Below are 21188 nucleotides of genomic sequence, written 5' to 3'. Positions count from 1 at the left end.
CAAGAATGAGTCGACTGAAGAAGACTGAAGAGCTGTTGTTGACCCCTGCACCCTTCTGCAACATGTCTTGCACTTCCTCCTGTAAAGCAAGATTTTCTGCAGACCCCTGGCAATAAGATGACGATGTTGCAGGGGAAGGAGTCAGAGGAGGGGAAGAACAGATGAATAGGAGGAAGTGTCCGGATCAAGGGACCCCAACCGTTTATATCTCGACTCAGTAGAACCACCACCTCCTCCAATTGGCCTACAGGCATTCTTCCACTCATGGTAAGGTACCCTCCCTAATGAAGGCATTTTCCTCTTCCTTTCCCCCTACCTCTAATGTAAACCTACTTTTGCCGGGAGGAGAAAGGGGTCTTCAGGATAGATTGCTGCGAGTGAGTCACTCTTCTCTACGCTGGCCTTTAGGCATATGCTAATTGAGCGGTCACTTTCCCCTGTACAGACGTCAAAGGCTAGGGTTGACGAAAGGACACAGCCCTATGCAAAATAAGAGTCCTGTGTTTCTTTCCTCCATTTCACCGTAGCCTCTACCTCTGCTGGCGGGAAGAGAGATGGTCCCTTGAATGAGTTAACACTTCTCGGCAACCAATCCACTTGTGGAACCTTGAAGTCACGGCCTCACGATGCTCGAACTCCCAATTAGCCCACTGCTTGGCACCCTGGTGCATCAAAAACTCTACTGCTCTACTACCTGTAAGAGCAATGTCTTGAAGGGCTTGTTTCTTGCTAGGGTCGGTTAGGTCCTCTCTGTCAGCTAAGAAGCGGACTGTGCCCAACCAGTGGTCTATCAAAGAGACTGTTCGCATGGTAGCCATGGCTGTGACTTCCATATTAGATGCCTCTGCTGCCAAGAAGAAAAATGGAACTACTGACAGAAGTTCCAAGGAGCAACCCAGCGTCAGGGTTGCCACTACAGGATCAAGTAGAAGAGGGGAGGGGAGAGCCCCCTGTTTACGATAGTACTGTACTTCCTTTGCCTCGTAAAGACTACAAGAATCTAAGAGAGAGGGTCTCCCCAGCCTAAGAGTGTCCTGGTACCAGAGACTTGAGCTCCCACCTTATCTAAGGCTTCCCTGCCTAAGAATGACTATGGGAGCTTGAGTCCGGGTCTTTCTCTGCTAAGGGCATAACAAAAAAGATTCATGGACGACCTCCTGCCCTTCGGGAGGAAGGCTAACACTTCTCCTAAGCCATTAACTTACCTTAAGCACCACAATACCTTTAGGAATGTTCAGTGTGTCTCCTCCTTCTGCTTCTGAAGACCTCAGCACTGATGGTTACAGAAGTTCTTCACAATCTTCCGATTCTAACTTGACATCTTTTTCATCTGGATAGATGGGAGGAGGAAGAACCAACTGCTATGTCCTGATCTGGGATACTCACAATCTGGAGCTGAAGGGAGAACCTCAGATCCAGAGATTGAGAAACCTTGGAAGCAGTTTTCCAATCCTTACTCTCCTTCCAGCAAGCACCGGATGTGAAGGGAGACGGATGGCTCAATGTTGTTCTCCGAGCTTCTGGAGCGACGGTTATCCAGTCGAATGTCTGCCCTTTGTCTCTTGACTGGAGGAGGGTGTTCTACTGAAAACTCCATTAGGGACAGACGGTAATTGTCCACCAATGAGATTTTTCTGGGAGGGAGGGACCCTCTGTGGGTCTGGACATGTGTGTCGTCTCTAGAAGGTGTGACAGGAATCCTGTCCCTACTATTCTTCCTAGAACTTAGCCTGATGGGGACTATGCTTAGTGAAGAGAGGGAAAAAGCAAGATTCTCCCTCCAGGAAGCTCGCAATTTTGCTTGGGAGTGAAGCTGGTGTGATCCTTCCACTGAAGGAGATCTTAATTGAAGTATGTACTGTGTGCATAGGAGATCAGTCCCACCAAGCGATTCTTGGCTGATCCTCCGAAGGATGTCTGGAAAGCTCCACTTCCCCAGACAGTGAGTTTGAAAGTCTGGCAGGAGAAGCTGATTTAGAGGGAGCACTTCTGCTCTAACTTACCTCCTCAAGAGAAGAGCGTCTATGATGATCAGGTGATGAGCACTTGCGATGATCAGATGGAGAGCACTTCAAGGATGTCGTCAAAGCTAACTAGCGATCGCCATCCTCACGCCTGGCACGAACAAGGAACCAGCAAGAAATTCACTCTGCAAGCGAATACTTAGTGCGATCAGATGCGGAACACCTACAATGATTAAGACGTGAACAAGCTATGTCCTCTAAGGAGGAGAGGTCAAAAGACAGCTTGAAGCTGAGCGAGCAGGGAACGAGCCTGCAATGAGGCTAGACGAAGCGCTCATGGAAAACTCGTGATGCAAGGACGAGTGAAGGAGGTAAGACACATTCTGGAGAAGAGCTTCAAGGACAACGTCCGACAGGAAAATATCTGACGAGACGCTCAAAGAGAAGACTACTGACGATCGGAAAACTGACGATGCAAAGTGTATCCCAAAGCGTCATCTGGATACGCGTGACGAGGAGAGGTAGAACTCCTTGGAGAAGACTGCCTCGAAGTTGTTCGCAATGGCGGAGCTCCAAGTCTACAAGGAGCAGAATTGGATGAAGCACTGGAACGAGCACACAACACAAGCCTTGTCCATATGAGAGTCCAAAGGCGAAGCTTGTCTAAAGAGCACCTGGAACTACGCGGCGAAGAAGGTCTATGATGAGAAGGACATTAAAGGGTGGTGTTTGTGGTAGAAGCTTGTCTTCTGGTAGAGTGCAATGGCAAATGTCTGGAAACTGCGAAGATGGTCTTCTGGGCAGCGAGTCATACTTCGAGGAAGAAAGATACCACATCTGAAGGGTAAGTCTAGGATCCTCCTCCAGAAAGGAAGGATCCTACCGAGGTTGTGCAGCAACCCAGCGAGCAAGCTTCAAAGAGAGATGCTCAGCAGTAGAAGAACTCCTGGCCTACTGGTAACGTCTCTGTCTGGTGATTGTCAGACTGGGCTTCATGTCCAATTCAAACTCGTTAGTTCCTTTAGTGTCAGCAACCTCACCATCCTTGTGAGGTAATGAAGGGGGTTTGGGGGAGACTATAGGTCTACCTGCTGAGTCATCACCAGCCATTGCCTGGGCCTCAATAGCCCTAGCTTAGGTGGAGCGGGAGCTTGGGCACTGATCATATGTATATATGGTAAGTATATAGGGCATTGCCCTGATTGCTAAGGGAATGTCATTGTCCCTTGCCTTTGCCAATTCATGAGCTGCCTTTAAACCTTTTAGGGCGAGGGTAATCCACTCGCAACGAAGACTTCCAATCCTTGGAAGAACGGAACTGAGGTTCCAATGAGGCAGAACCAAGATCATCCTCTGCAGGCGACAGCGCATCAACAAGGAACCCCTGGACATACACCGAATGAAGGATTACCTCTGGAGGATATCTGAAAGCACAATGTTGCTGTAGTCTCTCCTCCAAGGAGGGCCACAGCAACCAAAGAGCATCAGACCTCTTAAACAATGAAGGTGAGATCTGCTGTTTTTCTTGGGGAAATAGATGGAATCCCTTGCCCTAGGGCTCGCCCTCAAGTTAAAAGGCCACCACTCTTTCTCAACTGGTCCTCGGAGGAAGCCAAAAAAGAAGAGTACCGGGGTTGGAAGAGGCCGCCGGGCTTTCAACTTTGAGGATGACCTCAAAGGCGAAGAATCCCTCTTAATCTTTCTATTCCTCCTCCTGCCGTACCTTTTCACTGGGAGGATAGCTACTCTCGACATTCATTACAAGGTGACAGTTATGTACATGCATACCCTTGGCATTGAAGACACAGTCGATGAGGATCCACCTCTGCAACAGTCATGAAAGTGCCGCTGGTCTTGGGTTACACTCTCAGACATTTCTGCATAACAGGCAGCATCTTCAACAAACCCAAATACTCAAAAGTAAGCACATTGGAAAGAGAAAACGATATTAGTAAATTTTTCCAAAATTGTTCCAGCCAGTGAGAGGTTGAACACTCACTGTCATTTGAAATTTGAGCAATTTGTCAGTGAGCAGGTGGGGGAGGGTGCCTACCTGCTATCAGTTGTTTACAACTTGTTATAATTTTAACTATCGTGTTCCAGCTTTGCTATTATCTATTCTCCTAGATAAAGGACGATGGTTTGTATTTGTGTAGGAAGAATTAATTCTATAGGAGTCATACTCCTGGTGTAATTACATAGTGATTGCCACCATGCCCTTAATTTAAGTTCCCCTAGTGTTGGAAGTACAAAACATCTCATCTGGAATTGGTCTAGCCATCAACATGAAAAACAAGTTAGAAAAAGAGTAATGTAGTTGCAAGAAAATTATTTATACTGTACAGTACTCTGTATGAGCACACTATGAGACCAAAACCCGATCTCACAAAAACATTTCCATTGTAACTCACACCATCAACTTCAATGCACCATTAATAAGATTACACTGCATACTTAAGTAGTGTATTCTTTCAGCACAAAATTTAACATCTACTTACTGGCTTCATTTTTCTTATTTCTAGTTACTTCACAGCATCCCATGGAGCTATAAGAGAAAAAAATAGAAATTGTTACAAATTATCTTCTAAAAAGAAGAATGGTTAATTTATGAATAATTTTATTGGAAAAACATAAGGTTAACAAAACAAAATCCTGTTTCAAGATTGAATAACATACAGCACTGCATTTTTCTATTAATTTTGTGAAAAAAATGCATGGTAATTATATGAAAAACTTAAAAACAGGGTTAAACAACATATCTAGTAATACAATCAGCCTGTGTTCTTCGTGGGTTCTATCTTCGCATATTCGGTCATTTGTAATACAGAGAACTGTATAACCTATTAAATAAAAATTCACGTATTAGCGGTTTCACAATAAGTACTCTCACGGCCGGACAATTTCAAACCAACTGCACTTCGTTACACCCAACATCCTTCATGCAATTTCCCTCTCCACACATTACAACACCACATCTCTTGCTCACTCAGCCTCGGTCTTGCATCGCCTCTCCCTGAGTATACATATCACACTTCTCATGTTTTGATGTAAAAAAAAATTATATAAAAATCCTGTATGCTTATAGCAATTTTGGTATGAAATGTGATATGACCAATTTTTAAGTAATTTGTATTTTTCCTAGCATACAAACCTGGTGTTATTTATAGGGGTATTACTTTTGGCGAAGCTGGAAGACGAGCCATTATAATTTTAGTAAGGGATAACTACCTCAGCCACTAGTTAACGGGTGGGGGTAGCCTGCCTGGCCCATTCAGTCACACACCTGGGCTGAGCAACCACTTTCGCCTTCTGGCAGGATTTCTAGGGGGACAGGGCGGCCGGCCAATTTGTATAAATAGCTCCAGGTTTGTATGCTAGGAAAACCACAAATTACTTAACAGTACAAATTTGTCATTTGTTCCTGCGCAAATACAAACCCTTCACTATTTATAGGGGTGACTTACTCTTAGGAGGGAGGAAGTCCTCACCAACTGGCCTTGGTCATGACCCGGGGATCTCTCTACCTCGATTTATGATCGATTGTAGTAGAAACCCTACCCTCACTAAAATGAAGTGCTGAAATTAGTGTATGCACTATTAGCGGCCTGCAGAAGCGAGTGTGTTTGTGAAACTAGCAATGTGGCTTGTCTTTAACATAGGAACTCAATACTTGGGTATAAGAGTTCTTTTAGACTTACCCAATACCCTCCCTCGAAGAGGTATTAATGATGCAACAAAGTATTTCGATACAAAGGATGCACAAGGGAAATGAGTCTTACCTGCAGAGAGGTGAAATCAGTTGTGCTGAGGATGTGCTGTTTTCCCCAGGGGGGAGATGGTGAAAGGAAGAAATGAGCCTATCATTCTTACTCACTCACCCAGACTAACCCAGGTAACCTCAGCCCTCAACCCTCTACTACTTGTCCAGCAAGGAGCTTGAGGTGTTTACACCACTTGTTGTGCAGCCACCACAGGACCAATAGAAACGTATCCATGTTCCTGTGGGTTATGTCCTGCCGGTAGTGGGCAGTGAAAGTCGTCTGTTGCTTTTACACGCCTGCTTGTAGTACCCCCGGGACAGGGTAGTTCTTTTTTAACACCAGGGACATTGCAATGCCCTTGACATCGTGAGCTCTGGGTCGTTTAGAAGGAGGAGGATCTGGATTACGGGCTAAATCAATTGCTTTCCGAATCCAGGAGGATATGGAATTCCTTGTGACCCTCCTCCTGACCTTCCCCGTGCTAACAAACAGTGCTGGCACATGGGGGTAAACTGCTGCCATTCTTTCCAGGTAACACCTTGGACTCCTAACTGGGCAAAGTACCAGTTGGTCTGGATCTTCGTTTACAGAACGAAGACTCTATCCGGAATGGGCCAAACCTAGGGTCCAGTACACCCGGATTTTGAGTCTCAGCAATAAACTCAAGGACGTAGTTGAGAATTACTTCTCCCCATCTCTTAGAGTGGGAGACATCAGAAGATATACCATGTTTTTCAGTAACTCTCTTGGCCGAAGCCAAAGTGAGTAAGAACACCGTCTTCAATGTGAGGTAGCGATCTGTTGCCTGCTGTAATGATTTGTAATGAGGTCCCTTCAAGGACTGGAGGACACGAACCATATTTCAAGGAGGTCAGAGCTCCGACTGGGGACAAGTAATCACGTAACTCCATATGAGTAAGGAAAGTTCCAACGAGAAGGAAATATCAACTCCTTTCAGTTTGAAGGCGAGACTCGAGGCTGAGCGGTAGCCTTTGACTGCCGAAACTAAAACAAGCATTTCTTCCCGAAGGTATACAAGGAACTCCACTATAGTTGTGACAGTAGCATCGAGGGGAGAGATACCTCTTCCACGACACCAACCACAGAAAATTGACCACTTTGCCTGGTAGACTGAAGCTGTGGAGCGTCTAAAGTGTCCAGCCATCCTTCTCGCAACTCGTTACAAAAAGCCTCTCTACATGAGAAGGAGCTGGACAGTCTCCATGTGTGAAGTAGAAGCAAAGCTACGGCTTTAAGGTAGATGTTGGCATGTGGCTGCTCGAGTAGATCGTATCGTGGAGGAAGTTTTCTCGGGATCTCCGTGAGGAATGGAATTGCGTTGCGTGCGACTACAGGGTTCATGCGAAGAGTCCAAAGACTCTCTGTTATGTGAGACAGCAGACTCAGCATAACAGTGGTCACGAGAGCCCGAGGTTTCAGAGTAAACAAAGTCACGAGAACTCGAGGGCTCAGCATAGCCAAAGTCACGAGAACCCGAAGGTTTTGCATGACGGGACACTGAGGACTCCCTGCCAAGAGAGCCTGGGCAGAAGAAAAAAACCACGGTTTCCTCGACTTCGAGGAAGACCCCGAAGGAGAAGAATCCCGCTTGGAGGACTTCTTGCCTCTCCTGTCCTTGACGGGAAAGGGCTGTTTGGACACCGCTGCCTTTGCTGCTATTGCCGGTTTTGCAGGGCGAGGTTGTTGGGGTGCTGGAGGCTTATAGGGCTTTGATGTGGGAGTCCTGGTTGGACTTCCTCCACCTCTCAGCCGCCTGCTCTACATCTTTCGGCTCAAACAGGCTACTCCCCAAAAGGGAGGAATGTCTGAGCTTACTGACCTCGGTGTTGGGGACCTTCGAGTTGAATCTTTCAGACACCGTATCACGGCGTTTCAGGATAGTGTTAGCCCAAAAGTTCGAGACTTGGTGGGCCAGAAACTCGATGGTACGAGTGCCTGAAAGAAGGAAGGTCTCCAAGGCCTTCCTGGTACTCTCCTTAGACAAGTCTTCGGATCGTATCAGGATGCCAAGCGATCCCAGCCAGATATCCAGCCACGAAGTGGCCTGCATGGCACACTTCGCTACCTTCTCCTGGCAGAGTGTCTATGAGGCCGAGAACGACACTGGCCGGTTGGAGAGTCTCTCAAGAGGGACTCCCCTGGAGAGCTCTTCCACCGAGTGGTGGAGGGGAAGAGCTAAACAGGACTCCTCGATGATTTCAAAGTACCTCCTTTGATGGACACGAGGAGGTGGGAGGAGTTTGTTTCCGGCGCTGGAACGGCTGGAGGAGGCTAGCTCGGAGAGCTGGCTTTCGACCTTATCTCTGGCACTCTTGACCCCCCTGGGACCAGGGCAAAGCCGCGCTGGTTTTAGGGGGCTTTTGAGTACCAAAGACTCAGTCCAGAACCGTGTCCTTGCCCTCTCAAGGAGGAATCTCTGGATCCGAAAATCCATTAAGGTTCCTCATCAGAGCCAAAACTTGCCAAAAGGCATGCTCCGACTCCTGTGGCTCTCCTCCTGATGGACTAGCAGCAAGGTCTCCAGTCCCCAAAGGCTCTTCTTGGGGGGACTCGAGGACGTTCTCCGCGGGCTTAGCTGGTTCTGGTCTGATCCTCGACGAAGATTTCGGGACCATCTTGCAGTCCTTCCACTCCCTCCTGAGAGGGATGCAGGATTCCAACAAAGATGGGGGGGGCTCTTCTCTGCCTCCACCCGAGGAGACTTCTCGGCGCGAGGTGGGGTTTCTCCCATTGGTGCGATGGGAGAACACCTCACCTCACGAGAATCCCCTGAGGACGGAAAACCCTCGTCCACGGGGGATGGAGAGAAAGTATGGGGAGGGGAAGGAGCCTTCCTCGACGGCTTCCGAGGAACCAGTTTCGCCCTTGGAGAAGTAACCACGTCGTCCACTCCTCTCTTCCTCTTCAGGGGGGCAGAGATAGCCGCTGATTTGAGGCCTAGTTCAGAGAAGGCGGGCTTGAAAGCCTGCGCAACCGCTCTGATCAAGGGCCCAAACCAGGGCAACCGACTGACACCAGCACTGTCAGAGACACCCTCTGGAGGGAAGGGGATAGCAAGATACCTAGGAGTGGAAACTACAACTAGGTCTGCCTGAAAAGAAGAAGCTGTAGAAGAGATCCTGGACCTGTCCGAAGATTTCCCTCCCTCCGTTGGGCGCGCTGTCCTGCGCTTACGGGGGGGGAACGTGATGAAGATGACCTGACGCATACTGCCAGATCCTGTGTGGGCACGAGCTGTGGTTCGCGCTGGGCATCGCACTGAGTATCGCACTGGGCATCGCACTGGGCATCGCACTGGGTATCGCACTCGCGCGATAGGCCATTGCCTAGCTCGGGGGGCGATTGCTCGCGCGTGGGCGAGGGAGCGTGTGGGCGCGCGAAGGCGAGCAGGCGAGTGGTGGCGCGCAGGCGAGCGGTGGCGCGCAGGCGAGCGGTGGCGCGCAGGCGAGCGGTGGCGCGCAGGCGAGCGGTGGCGCGCAGGCGAGCGGTGGCGCGCAGGCGAGCGGTGGCGCGTAGGCGACGGGGGCGCGTAGGCGAGCGGTGGCGCGTAGGCGAGCGGTGGCACGTAGGCGAGCGGTGGCGCGTCGGTGAGGGGGTGTGTTGGCGCGCAGGCGAGCGTTGGCGTGTAGGAGAGTTCGCACGTTGGCGCGTGGGCAAATGATGGCGCGCAGGAGAAGGAGCTCGTGGGCGTGCAGGCGACATGGCGCGTAAGCGCGTAGGTGTCAGGGCGCGTGGGCGCGTAGGTGACGGGGCGCATGGGCGCATTGGTGCGCGTCCCGGAGACCTCGGATGGAGTGCAACCACATGATGATGAGGGGCCCGTAAGGGCGCGTGCGTGCAGGGGGAATATCCCTAGCGCGCGGGCGCGCAGAAGGGCGCTCGTCAGGAACCGAAGTTCTGGCAGTGGGCGCGCAGCCGCACAATGGAGATTGTGGGCGATGGCGTGTAGGCAAGGGATGGCGAGCAGGCGAGGTCTGATGGCGAGTCGGCGATCGTGGAGGAGAGCGCTGGCGAGCAGGAGAGGAAGAAGGTTTCTCCTTGGAGCCCTGATCTGAAGATCGAGGGCCAGCGATGACGAGCAGGCAAGCGTTGGCGAGCAGGAGAGCACTTGCAAGCAGGAGAGCGCTGGCGCGCAGGAGATCGCTGACGAGCAGAACACCGAGGGCGTCCATGGCGTGTATCAGGCCGAGAGCGCGCAGAGGTCCGTTGGCGAGCATGAGATCGAGGGCGCGTAGTCTCTGGAACTGCAGGGCGAACAGGAGATCGTGGGCGTGCAAGAACTCGTGGGCGTGCAGGAGGGCGCTGCCGAGATGAGGCAGCAACCGGTGACTGTGACGTCTTAACTTCTTTGTATCCACATCGCCGTTTCTCCTTTGTCTTAGCTTAGTACTGCACTTGGGACACTGTAAACGTTGGGCTATTACATTATGAGATTTAAGAAAATTATCAACATTGGAATTCACCAAAATGTTCTCAAGTATGGATTACTGCAGTCGTTACAAGTTTCTATCTCCATCGTAAAATAAGCAAAAAGACGTCACTTGAACTAACAAAGACCAGACTTGGACAAAGGTTTCCATGGAAAAGGGTTTGTTGGAAGATGGGGGTTTGGAAATAATAACTCCCGTGCAAACTTTCCATACGTATGGGTTCGTGATTGGTTAACGGAAAAACAACGGAGTCTAGAGAGTAAACATGAATGAACTAGAATGGGAAACTTGTCCAGAGCAAGTATTTATGTGAAATCGGGGCGTGGCAAGGTAATAACAAAATGTATAAAAGTAATATAAAAAGATAAAATAGAGTGTATGATAAATAATATTTAATGGGAATATAAAACAAGGTGATTTTATAAGGTATCGGATATTAAAACGAGTACTGTAATACTGGGGTCAAACGTAATATGTATACGAGGGTATTACATAAAAGGAATGGCATATTACTGGATCAAGTCATATACTTGAATAAAGCGGATGAAGTCGAATGGTTAAATTTAGCGGGTAGCAAAGAAGAAATCCTATTAGTGGAGGAGGAGTCTATGTGCAGGGGGGAGGAGTTTCCTGCTATGCACAAACGAACGAACAAGAGCGACTACAACCAACCAGTAGAATGAAAAAAAATAAATGAAAAACACTGCTAATGTTAGCATTTTATGCTAACATTGCTAATGTTAGTTTGAGCAGCTCAATATTACCGTATTTTGTTTATTATACATGTTGGTAATGTATAGAGAAGAAAAGTCTTGTTTTACCATTATATACCGTTTCCCCAGTATGTTTTCCCCACCCAAAACCCCGAGTTTCCACTGGGGGTCCCCCATTATCGTTGGATATAGAACGCATTTTGAGTAAAGTGAAAAATGACAAATTCGTAGATAATTTGTATTTTTCCTAACTATACAAACCTTAGCTATTTACATGGGGGTAATTACTTCGGCGTAGCTGAATGACGAGCCATAAAGTTTTAACGAGGGTTTCCTACCCCACCGCTAGTTAGCGGGGGGGAGGGGGGTTAGCTAGCTACCCCTCCCCCCTCACACACACCGGTGAATAGCTCACTTTACTTAGAGGTAGGACTTATCTTGGGGGACAGGGCTGGCGGGCACATAACTGTAAATAGCTAAGGTTTGTATAGTTAGGAAAAATACAAATTATCTACGAATTTGTCATTTGTTCCGTAACTGAAATACAAACCACGCTATTTACATGGGGTGACTTAACCCTTAGGAAGGGAGGAAAGTCCCCTGCCATACTGGCTTTGGCTTGCCCGGGGGCCCCGAACCCGAGTTTATTAAAAGAACTCAAGGGTCGAGGGGCCCCTGCACCTCGCAGGCAGTTGTGAGACTGCTGCGGCCTACGTAAGCTGTGTGTGAAGGTGAGCAGTGACTCGACCTAGGAAGTTGACCTGGAGTTCTTCAGATGGAAATCTAGGCTAGGACTCTCCCAATACCACCTCGTCAGGGTATGGGGACATGACAGTATTACAACTTAATACTAGGAACACAAGGAAGCATGGCTTACCTGCAGAGGTTCAAGGTCAGCTGTGCAAAGGACCCAGGATGCTGTCTCTCTCCAAGGGAGGAGAGGATGAAGAAAAGAAAAGGGCCAGACAGATCTTTTCATTCACACAGACTAAAACCGGGTAACAATGCCCTCAACCTTCTGCTACCTGTCCAATAATGAGCCTGAGGTTAGACCAGCTGTTGTGCAGCCACCACAGGGCCGATAGAGAACGTATCGAGCCTCCAGTGTGTCACGTCTTGCAGGTAGTGGGCCGTGAAGGTGGTCTGACACTTCCACACCCCAGCTTGTAGGACCTGCGTCACTGAAAAGTTCTTCTTGAAGGCCAGGGACGTAGCCACGCCCCTGACGTCATGCGCCCTAGGGCGACGTGACGGAGTGCGCCCTAGGGCGACGTGACGGAGTGCGCCCTAGGGCGACGTGACGGAGGAGGGTCAGGATTCAAGGCCAGATGGATTACCTTGCGAATCCAGGCTAATATGGTATTCCTGGTGACCCTCCTCTTCGTTTCCCGGTAGCTCACGAACAACGCTCGCACCTGGGGGCGGACTGCAGCTGTTCTTTTAAGATACAACCTCAGACTCCTGACTGGGCACAGTAGGAGATGGTCTGGGTCATCTGTTACAAAACGGAGACTCGAAACCTGGAAAGAGTCGAACCTTGGGTCCGGCACTCCCAGGTTCTGAGTCTTAGCCACAAACTAAGGGACGAAGCTGAACGTAACCTCCCCCCATCCCCTTGAATGGGCGACGTCGTAGGAGAGACCATGAAGTTCGCTGACTCGCTTGGCCGAGGCCAAAGCTAGCAGGAACACTGTCTTCCAGGTAAGGTGGCGATCAGAAGCCTGACGTAATGGTTCGTGGGGAGGTCTCTTAAGAGACCTGAGAACTCGAACCACGTTCCAAGGAGGCGGTCTCACTTCCGACTGAGGGCAGGTAAGTTCGTAACTCCGTATGAGAAGAGACAGTTCCAGCGAGGAGGAAATGTCCATTCCTTTGAGCCTGAAGGCAAGACTTAAGGCTGAGCGATAGCCTTTCACTGCCAAGACTGAAAGGCGCATTTCTTCCCGCAGATAAACGAGGAACTCCGCTATTGATGGTAAAGTGGCATCTAGGGGAGAGATACCCCTTCCACGGCACCAATCACAGAAAACTCGCCACTTCGCCTGGTAGACTCCTGCGGATGACTTGCGCAGGTGGCCAGACATCCTTTCCGCAACTTGTAGCAAAAATCCTCTCTCTGTGAGGAGATGCTGGATAGTCTCCAGGCGTGAAGCCGAAGCGAAGCTACGGCTTTGTGGTAGATGTTGGAGTGTGGTTGTTTGAGTAGCTCGTGACGTGGAGGGAGCTCCCTCGGGATCTCCGTGAGGAGCAGCAGAAGGTCCAGGAACCACTCTGCATGATGCCATAGCGGAGCTATCAATGTCATCGAGAGATTGACCGATGTTCTGGTCTTGTCGAGTACCCTCCTCATCAGACAGAACGGGGGAAAGGCGTACACATCGACGTTGTCCCACCGTTGTTGGAAGGCATCTTGCCAGAGAGCCTTGGGGTCCGGGACTGGGGAGCAGTACAGCGGGAGCTTGGTGTTCAGCGCCGTAGCGAACAGATCCACTGTCGGGGAACCCCACAAAGTCAGGACATTGTTGGCTATCTGAGGATCCAAAGACCACTCGGTACTCACTGTCTGCGTCGCTCTGCTCACACTGTCGGCGAGCACATTCCTCTTGCCTGGAATGAAGCGAGCCGCTAGTGAAATCGAGTGGACTTCGGACCATCTCAGGATCTCTACTGCAAGATGGGATAGCTGTTCCGAAAAGGTACCTCCCTGCTTGTTGATATAAGCCACGACCGTGGTGTTGTCGCTCATCACCACCACCGAGTGGCCCGCCAGGACTTGGTGGAACTTCTGAAGAGCCAGGAATACGGCCTTCATTTCTAGCAGGTTTATGTAAAGGTACTTTTATGATTCTGACCACAGGCCTGAGGTCCTGTGGTTCAGAACGTGGGGCCCCCACCCTTTGTTTGATGCGTCCGAAAACAGCATCAAATCCGGGGAAGGGACGAGAAGATTCGCTCCCTTTCGTAGGTTCTCGTCTGCCACCCACCAACTGAGGTCCGCTCGTTCCGCAGATCCCATGGGGATCAGGATGTCCGGGGAGTCGAGTCCTTAACTCCACCGAGACTTGAGTCGCCACTGGAGGGATCTCATTCTGAGGCGGCTGTGGGGAACGAGACGGGTCAGGGAGGAGAGGTGACCGAGGAGACGAAGCCACGATTGGGCTGGGAGTTCTTTTCGATTAAGGAAAGGTTTCGCAACCTTCCTCAGCCTTGCTATCCTTTCGTCTGATGGGAAGGCTTTGTGGAGATTGGTGTCTATGACCATGCCTAGATATACCAGTTTCTGAGAGGGCTGCAAGGAGGACTTCTCGAGATTTACCACGATCCCCAGATCTTGGCAAACTTCGAGGAGCCTGTCTCGGTGGCGAAGAAGGGTCGCCTCTGAGTCTGCCAGGATCAGCCAGTCGTCCAGATAACGAAGGAGACGGATGCCGATCCTGTGAGCCCATGAAGAGATGATGGTGAATACTCTGGTGAACACCTGAGGAGCTGTGGAGAGACCGAAACACAGCACCTTGAACTGGTAGATCTTGTTGTCTAGGCAAAATCTCAGGTACTTCCTTGAAGACGGATGGATTGGGATCTGGAAGTACGCGTTCTTCAGGTCCAGTGTGCACATAAAGTCTCGCGGTCTCCCTGCAAGCCTGACCGTGTCTGCCGTCTCCATGCTGAACGGAGTCTGCTTGACAAACCCGTTCAGGGTCGAGAGGTCGATGACTGGTCTCCAGCCTCCAGACGCCTTTCTCACAAGAAAGAGTTGACTGTAGAAGCCTGGGGACCCGTCTACGACCTCCTGGAGAGCGTCCTTCTCCAACATGGTCTGGACTTCGGCTCGGAGGGCCTGCCCTTTCGCCGATCCCATGGCAAAAGAGCTCAACGACACTGGGTTCGCTGTCAGGAGAGGTAGAGAGGCTGTGAACGGGATGCAATACCCTAGAGAGATCACGGAGATCGTCCAGGCATCTGCCCCGAGTTGCTGCCATCTTGTCGCGCAACTCTGAAGGCATCCCCCCACTGGTGGACATGCAGGGGGATTGCCAACCCTAGCGTTTCCGGCCTCGGCTGGTACCTCTAGGGTTTTTGCCTCCCCTGGAGGACTTCTTGCCCCTCCTGCTCTTGGCAGGAAAGGGCTTAGACACCTTGGGCTTCGCTGCGGTGGTCGTCTTCTTTGTGTCCTTAGCAGGACGGGGCTGCTGGGCTGCTGGAGGCTTATAGGGCCTCGATGTCAGGGCCCTATGGATGAGGGAATCCTGGTTGGATTTCCTCCACCTCTCGGCAGTGAGCTCCACGTCCTTAGGCTCCAACAGGCTCTTACCAAGAACGGAAGAGAGTCTGAGCCTGCTAGACTCCGCACTGGGTACCTTATGGTGGAACCTCTCGGCCACAGCGTCCCGGCGCTTGAGGATCGTGTTGGCCCACAGGCACGAGACCTGGTGGGACAGAAACTCAATGGTCCGTGTGCCCGAGAGAGGAAAGGTTTCCAGCGCTTTCCTGGTGCTTTCTTTGGAGAGGTCCTCGGACCGCACCTGGATGCCCAGAGACCCCAGCCAGATGTCGAGCCATGAAGTCGCCTGCATGGCGCACTTGATGACCTTCTCCTGGCTCAGGATCTCAGTGGCAGAGAAGGACACGTGCCGGTTGGAGTCTCTCTCAAGAGGGACTCCCCCTGTGAGTTCTTCCACGGAGTGATGCAAGGGAAGACTCAGAGAAGACTCCTCGAGGATCTCAAAGTACCTCCTCTGATGGACTCGAGGAGGAGGGAGGAGCTTATTACCGGCACTCGATCTGCTGGAGGAGGCAAGCTCAGCGAGCTGGCACTCGACCTTATCCCTGGCACTCTTCATCCCTTGGGACCAGGGCAAAGCTGCACTGGCCCTAGAGGGTTTCTGAGTGTCGTAGACACGGTCCAGGACCGTGTCCTTCCCTTCACAAGGTGGGACCTCAGGGTCTGGGAGGGTCAGGACTTGCCAGAACGCATGTTCTGACTCCTGGTGCTCTCCTCCTGAAGGACTTGCAGCGAAGTCTCCCGTCCCCAGGGGCTCTTGCTGGGGGGACACGTGGACATCCTCGACGGCTCTAGACGGTTCCTGCCTGATCCTAGCTGACATCGTCTTAAGAGTCCTTAGGCTCCCTCCTGGGCGGGATATAGGACTCGAGAAGCGAAGGAGGAAGGTCCTTCTCCACCTCTGGACGAGAAGACCTCTCGGGAAGAGGAGGAACCTCCCCCATTGGTGCGATGGGGGAGTATTCCTGCTCGTCCGACTCTCCTGAGGAGGGGTAATCCTCCTCCGCAGGGGAGGGCGAGAAGGTCTGAGGGGGAGTAGGAGCCTTGCGTAAGGATCTGCGCGGGGACAGAATAGGCCTCGGAGGAGGATCCACGGGAGAGACTCCTCTCTTCCTCTTCGGGGGAAGGAAGCTGCCGCTGGTTCGCGACCCGAATCAGAGAGGGCTGGCTTAATCGCCTGCACAAGAGCTCTGAGTAGGGTGCCAAACCAGGCCTGCTGTCTGACAGCTGCGCTGTCGGACACTCCCTCTGGAGGGAAGGGGATCGAGGGATCCCTAGGAGGAGTCGACAAACGAGGGTTCGCCTGCAGGGCTGAAAGAGAAGAATCCCTAGACCTGTCCGGGGAGCACTCCCCCTCTGCCGAGCGCGCTGGTCTGCGCTTGCGGGGAGGGGAGCGCGATGAGGAAGGGTCCGCCTGGCGGCGATCGCGCTGGGGCTCGTGCAACGGGCCCTGATCAGGGTCGCGCGTGGATGGGTGGCGCGATACTGGAAACTCGCGCGCGCACCCGCGTGGGCAGGGACGGGCGTGACGGCGCGCAGGTGGGTGTTCAGGAGCAATGGTGCGGTGGCGACGGGGTGGGAACATGGCCGCGAGAGCGCGTAGGCGTGCGGCGATCAGGAGCTGGAGCAGGAGGAGGCCAAACGCGCGGGCGCGCAGCGACCTGGTGCGGCCCCGAAGGGAGCGAGATAACGGGGGCACCTGAGCGCGTGTTCAGAAGAACCGGCTGGGGGAGCGTCAGCGCTGGAGCAGGGTCGCGAGCGACCTGGGGGCGAGAGGGTTGGCGCTGGTACGGTAAGACCGGCACGCTAGCCTGTGGGCGCGCATGGCGCGCATCAGGATGCGGTCGCACGGGAGTGCGCTGCTGCGGAGGCCACGCGGGGCGAGCCGCGTGAGGGCGCTCTGGAGTTCGTTGGGCAACCTTAGTTGTCTTAAATACAGGAACAGGGAGCGTAGCAGGAACAGGGCGCGATACTGGAGCGTCGTGCGCAATCGTATCAGTAGCAAACTCATGCGGTCTAGAGGGAGAGCCCAGAGGCAGCCGTGAGCGCCCGTGCGCTAACTTAGGAGCCTCTTGGGTGACGCGCTGAGCTGTAGTGACGCGTGGTCGCGTTGGTGAGCGCGTGGGCGCTGGTGCAGGAACTACGCGCAGACGCGTATCGCGTATCTCCCTAGGTGGGCGCGATGGGTCCAAAGCAACGCGCGGGCGTTGGAACCGGAACCGCGCGTGGGCACGTGTCGCGCTTTTCCCCCAAGGGGTGGGACGAGTCCGCAGGAACCTGTGGGCGCGTGTCGCGATTTTCCCCCCAGGGGCGCGACGAGACCGTAGGAACCTGTGGGCGCCTGTGCGCCAACTCAAGAACCACAAGTGTCTTTGTCTTTGCGGTTGCAGGCTAAGGCTACGCACTTCTACATTGGCTCCTCCTGTAAAGGAAAAGGGGTTCAATGAGCATATAGTTTTTTATATCAGTGATATAAAAGCATACAATTTTTATGAAAAATAGTAATTACTATTGTTTATGGTAGCTTAGGATAGTAAGCTGGAAAGGAAATAGAAAAGACACATATCTACGCTTCCCACCCCAATCAATTACGGAGACCTCCGTCAATAATAATATTTTAGGTTTCTTGTTAGGAAGAATACAGGTGGAAGAAACTCTAGTACTTAGGAGTTATGGTTAGTAAGTGTTAGTATAACTATATCTACCTGTAATATATTAATATTGAGAGGTGATTTATTAGGGTCCCGGTGATCAAAGGATTCCTCTGGGTGTTGATGGAATACTCAACCTCAACATGATATCGTGGTCCCAACAATAGACTGTGATAGAAAACATAGAATATGTTAGAAATTAACTGTACTACTGTATTCTATATACTGTAGTCCAGCCGGCACACTACCGGGATTAGGTTAGTACCTGGCGGCACTAAATGATAGAGAGAGAAAGTATTAAGGCAGGAGAGTTTCCTATTGTTATGGTTTAGCACAACAATTGGAAGTGTAGGAGGACTGCCAGGCTGCCTACTGTCTCCTTGCCAGAATGAGAATTCTAATGGAAGGGATAAGAATCCATCTGATTCTAGCTTCCATCCATCCACAAAAGGCCTGCCGCCAGCTGTGCATCCGGCGGAAATAATTGTGGATGGCAGACCAAGGGAGGCCTGAAGACTTCTCAAAAGTAAGTTGGGTTTCCCTCCGGCAGCCGTCAAGGCCGGCTCAAACTTTCCCCCGGGACATTCACTTCCGGTGAAGGAAAGACATAAGAGGGAAGGTGACCGAGGAGGCTGCCTAACCACCGCCGGTAGGGTGCCGGCCGGCAACGCAGACAACCCGGTACGTCAGGATGACTGACCGAATACCGGAGAAAGAATGTTGTGACGGCTATGCCGACACTAAAGGACAGAAAGGGGAGGGGGGAAGGGTCTTATAGTTCACTGGGGAGAAAGGTGGTGGCAAGTATGCCGCCTACCTTCGTCAGTGGACTGAGGAAGCATGGCTTCCTTTGCCGATGACGTCGTAGGCGGCAGAGGAACAAAGATTCCCCTGCCGGCGACATCGTCGGTTGTAATACAGGGCACCCTGAATTACCATCTAACCCCAAAGCCAGAGTACTCGGCGGGGATGGGGAGAGCCGGCGGTTGCCGCCTGTAATGGCGGCGGCTCAGGGAGGGAAGAAGGGTTTAGCCTCTTTCCTCTAAAAAAGAATATAAATTGAACCTTATCCATAAATTCTAGAGGATGTATGTCCCCATCCGAACTAATAAGGAACGATAGGGCGAGGTTAAACATGGGGAATTACTTTACTAACGTATACACATACGAGTTAGGCTAGCCTAACTTCAGTAGGAACCAAGGCCATGGTTGTTACCACCCGGGCCCCTACCGTATACGAAAAGTAAAGTTACATATTAGGATGAGGAATAATAATCTATTTGTGTGCACAATCTTCACTTGTATAATTTGCCTAACTAGCTAATATCATAGCTAAATACCGGGAAAGTCGTCCTACTAGCTAAATAAAATGCAATAGTAATGGCGACCGCAGTCGTAAAAATGGTCGCCTCCGGTCGTGGCAATGCTCAACCTAACATACTTAAATTATTGGAATTTAACTGTGAGACGGGAGCCGAAATTTATACGTAGGAACAAATTAATACTCAACTTTCCAAAGAATGAAGATGTCGGAGATTGCATGATTAATATTCCAATAACTTGCAATAACACCAGGATAACATTAGGAGAACACTTAGTCATATCGGCTACAAGTATAGGAATGGCGGCCGGTAGTAGTGAGGATAGGAGGTCCACCGGGTACCTAGATCGGCACCCCCTTCTTTCGCCACTCTTCCCCCTCAAAGAGTTAAATCTATTCGGGGTGAAGACTGCTATGTGTCGTATCTAAAATATACGTCCCCTGATATTATGCAATATCCTTAATTTTTATTATGGACACTCGCGCCAGGAGTTAGAATCCTGGAGACCTTCGGTTTATTTCTCTGGGAGTATCACTGTAGCAAATATCCCTTAGAAAGGCTACCTAAAGGAACCTTCCATCAGGACGACATAGCCGAGCCCAAAAATATATATATATATTTCTGCAACTATTCATTTGCGACGGAAATGAGTGTCATTTTCAAAGAGAGGGGAATTTATTCCATAGAAAATAAGTAGTTTTTCCCTAGGTTACATTGCCCTGTAATACAGTACAATAATACCGCATAGCGAGCCATGGCAGAGCAAAAGCTATTAGAGGGACAAGATGTGAATCATTGATAAATATACTTAAATTTCAACTCATTTACATGAACCATATATATTTTCCAGTTAGTTACATAGTTTATGATGCATTTAAGGGTATTATTGTTGCAAATCACTCGTTTTTACTTTCCCCCCAAACCCTGGTTACAAAGTAATCCTCCGTAATTGTTTTCATAAGGGGGGAGGGCAGGAAAACTCATGAACGGGTGGTTTATTATCATTATTACTTCCTAAGCTACAACCCTAATTGGAAAAGCAGGATGCTATAAGCCCAGGGGCCCCAACAAGGAAAATAGCCCAGTGAGGAAAGGAAACAAAGAAAATAAAATGGTCATGGTTAAAAACGGATAAAACACAAGATACCAAGTAAGAAAATTTCATGGTTTGAGTATTTTCTAAAAATTAAAATACGTATTTACCAATTAAAGTATATGAATCCTACAGCAAAATAAAACTATCATACGACCTTCACTGGGAAGCTCTTGATCCCCGAGGCGAATTTATACTAAGCCTATAGGACCACCTGTTCAAGCAGCATTTGAAGAAAAAAAAAAAAAAACATAATTCAAAGCATAATTACCTTCATATATATTAATTATCATGACATTTCATCTGACAACATGGAACGCACCAAAGCAAATAAAACTTTAACTCCTGTCACCTGTGATGGCACTAGAGATTTGTAAACAATATCCTCGTAATGGAAACGAGATCTTCTTCTCTAAAGAAGAAAACTTAGGGTTGGAACTTGGACAAACTCGGCAAATATTATTATTATTATTATTATTATTATTATTATTATTATTATTATTATTATTATTATTATTATTATTATTATTATTATTATTATCATTATCATTATTATTATTATTATTACTTGCTGGGCTACAACCGTAGTTGGAAAAGCAGAATGCTAAAAGCACAGGGGCTCCAACAGGGAAAATAACCCATTGAGGAAAGGAAACAAAGAAAAATAAAATATGTTACGAACAGTAACAATATTGAAATAAATATTTCTTAAATAAACTATAAAAACTTTTAACAAAGCCAGAGGAAGAGAAATAAGATAGAATAGTATGCCCGAGTGTACCCTCAAGAAAGAAATTTATAACCCAAGATAGTGAAAGACCATGGTACAGAGGCTATGGCACTACCCAAGAATAGAGAACAATGGTTTGATTTTAGAGTGTCCTTCTCCTAGAAGAGCTGCTGACCATAGCTAAAGAGTCTCTTCTATCCTTACCAAGAGAACGTAGCCAC

General features: G+C 49.9%; 1 protein-coding gene across 1 annotated transcript in view; it reads right to left on the bottom strand.

Moving 5' to 3' along the window:
- Positions 1-20605, bottom strand: part of LOC137615341 (uncharacterized) — a 64832-nt gene extending 44227 nt beyond the window's left edge. The window contains exons 1-2 of the mRNA XM_068345143.1: positions 20509-20605; positions 4463-4509 (exon numbers count right to left, since the gene is read on the bottom strand). Of these exons, the coding sequence (XP_068201244.1) occupies positions 4463-4471 (9 nt within the window). The 5' untranslated portion in view covers positions 4472-4509; positions 20509-20605. The remainder of the gene's footprint in view (positions 1-4462; positions 4510-20508) is intronic.
- Between the last annotated feature and the right edge of the window lie 583 nt (positions 20606-21188).

Source organism: Palaemon carinicauda, chromosome 21, assembly GCF_036898095.1.
Source record: "Palaemon carinicauda isolate YSFRI2023 chromosome 21, ASM3689809v2, whole genome shotgun sequence".
NCBI lineage: Eukaryota > Metazoa > Arthropoda > Malacostraca > Decapoda > Palaemonidae > Palaemon > Palaemon carinicauda.
The sequence above is the reverse complement of the archived record's forward strand: the minus strand, read 5'-3'. Positions and strand labels throughout refer to the sequence as shown.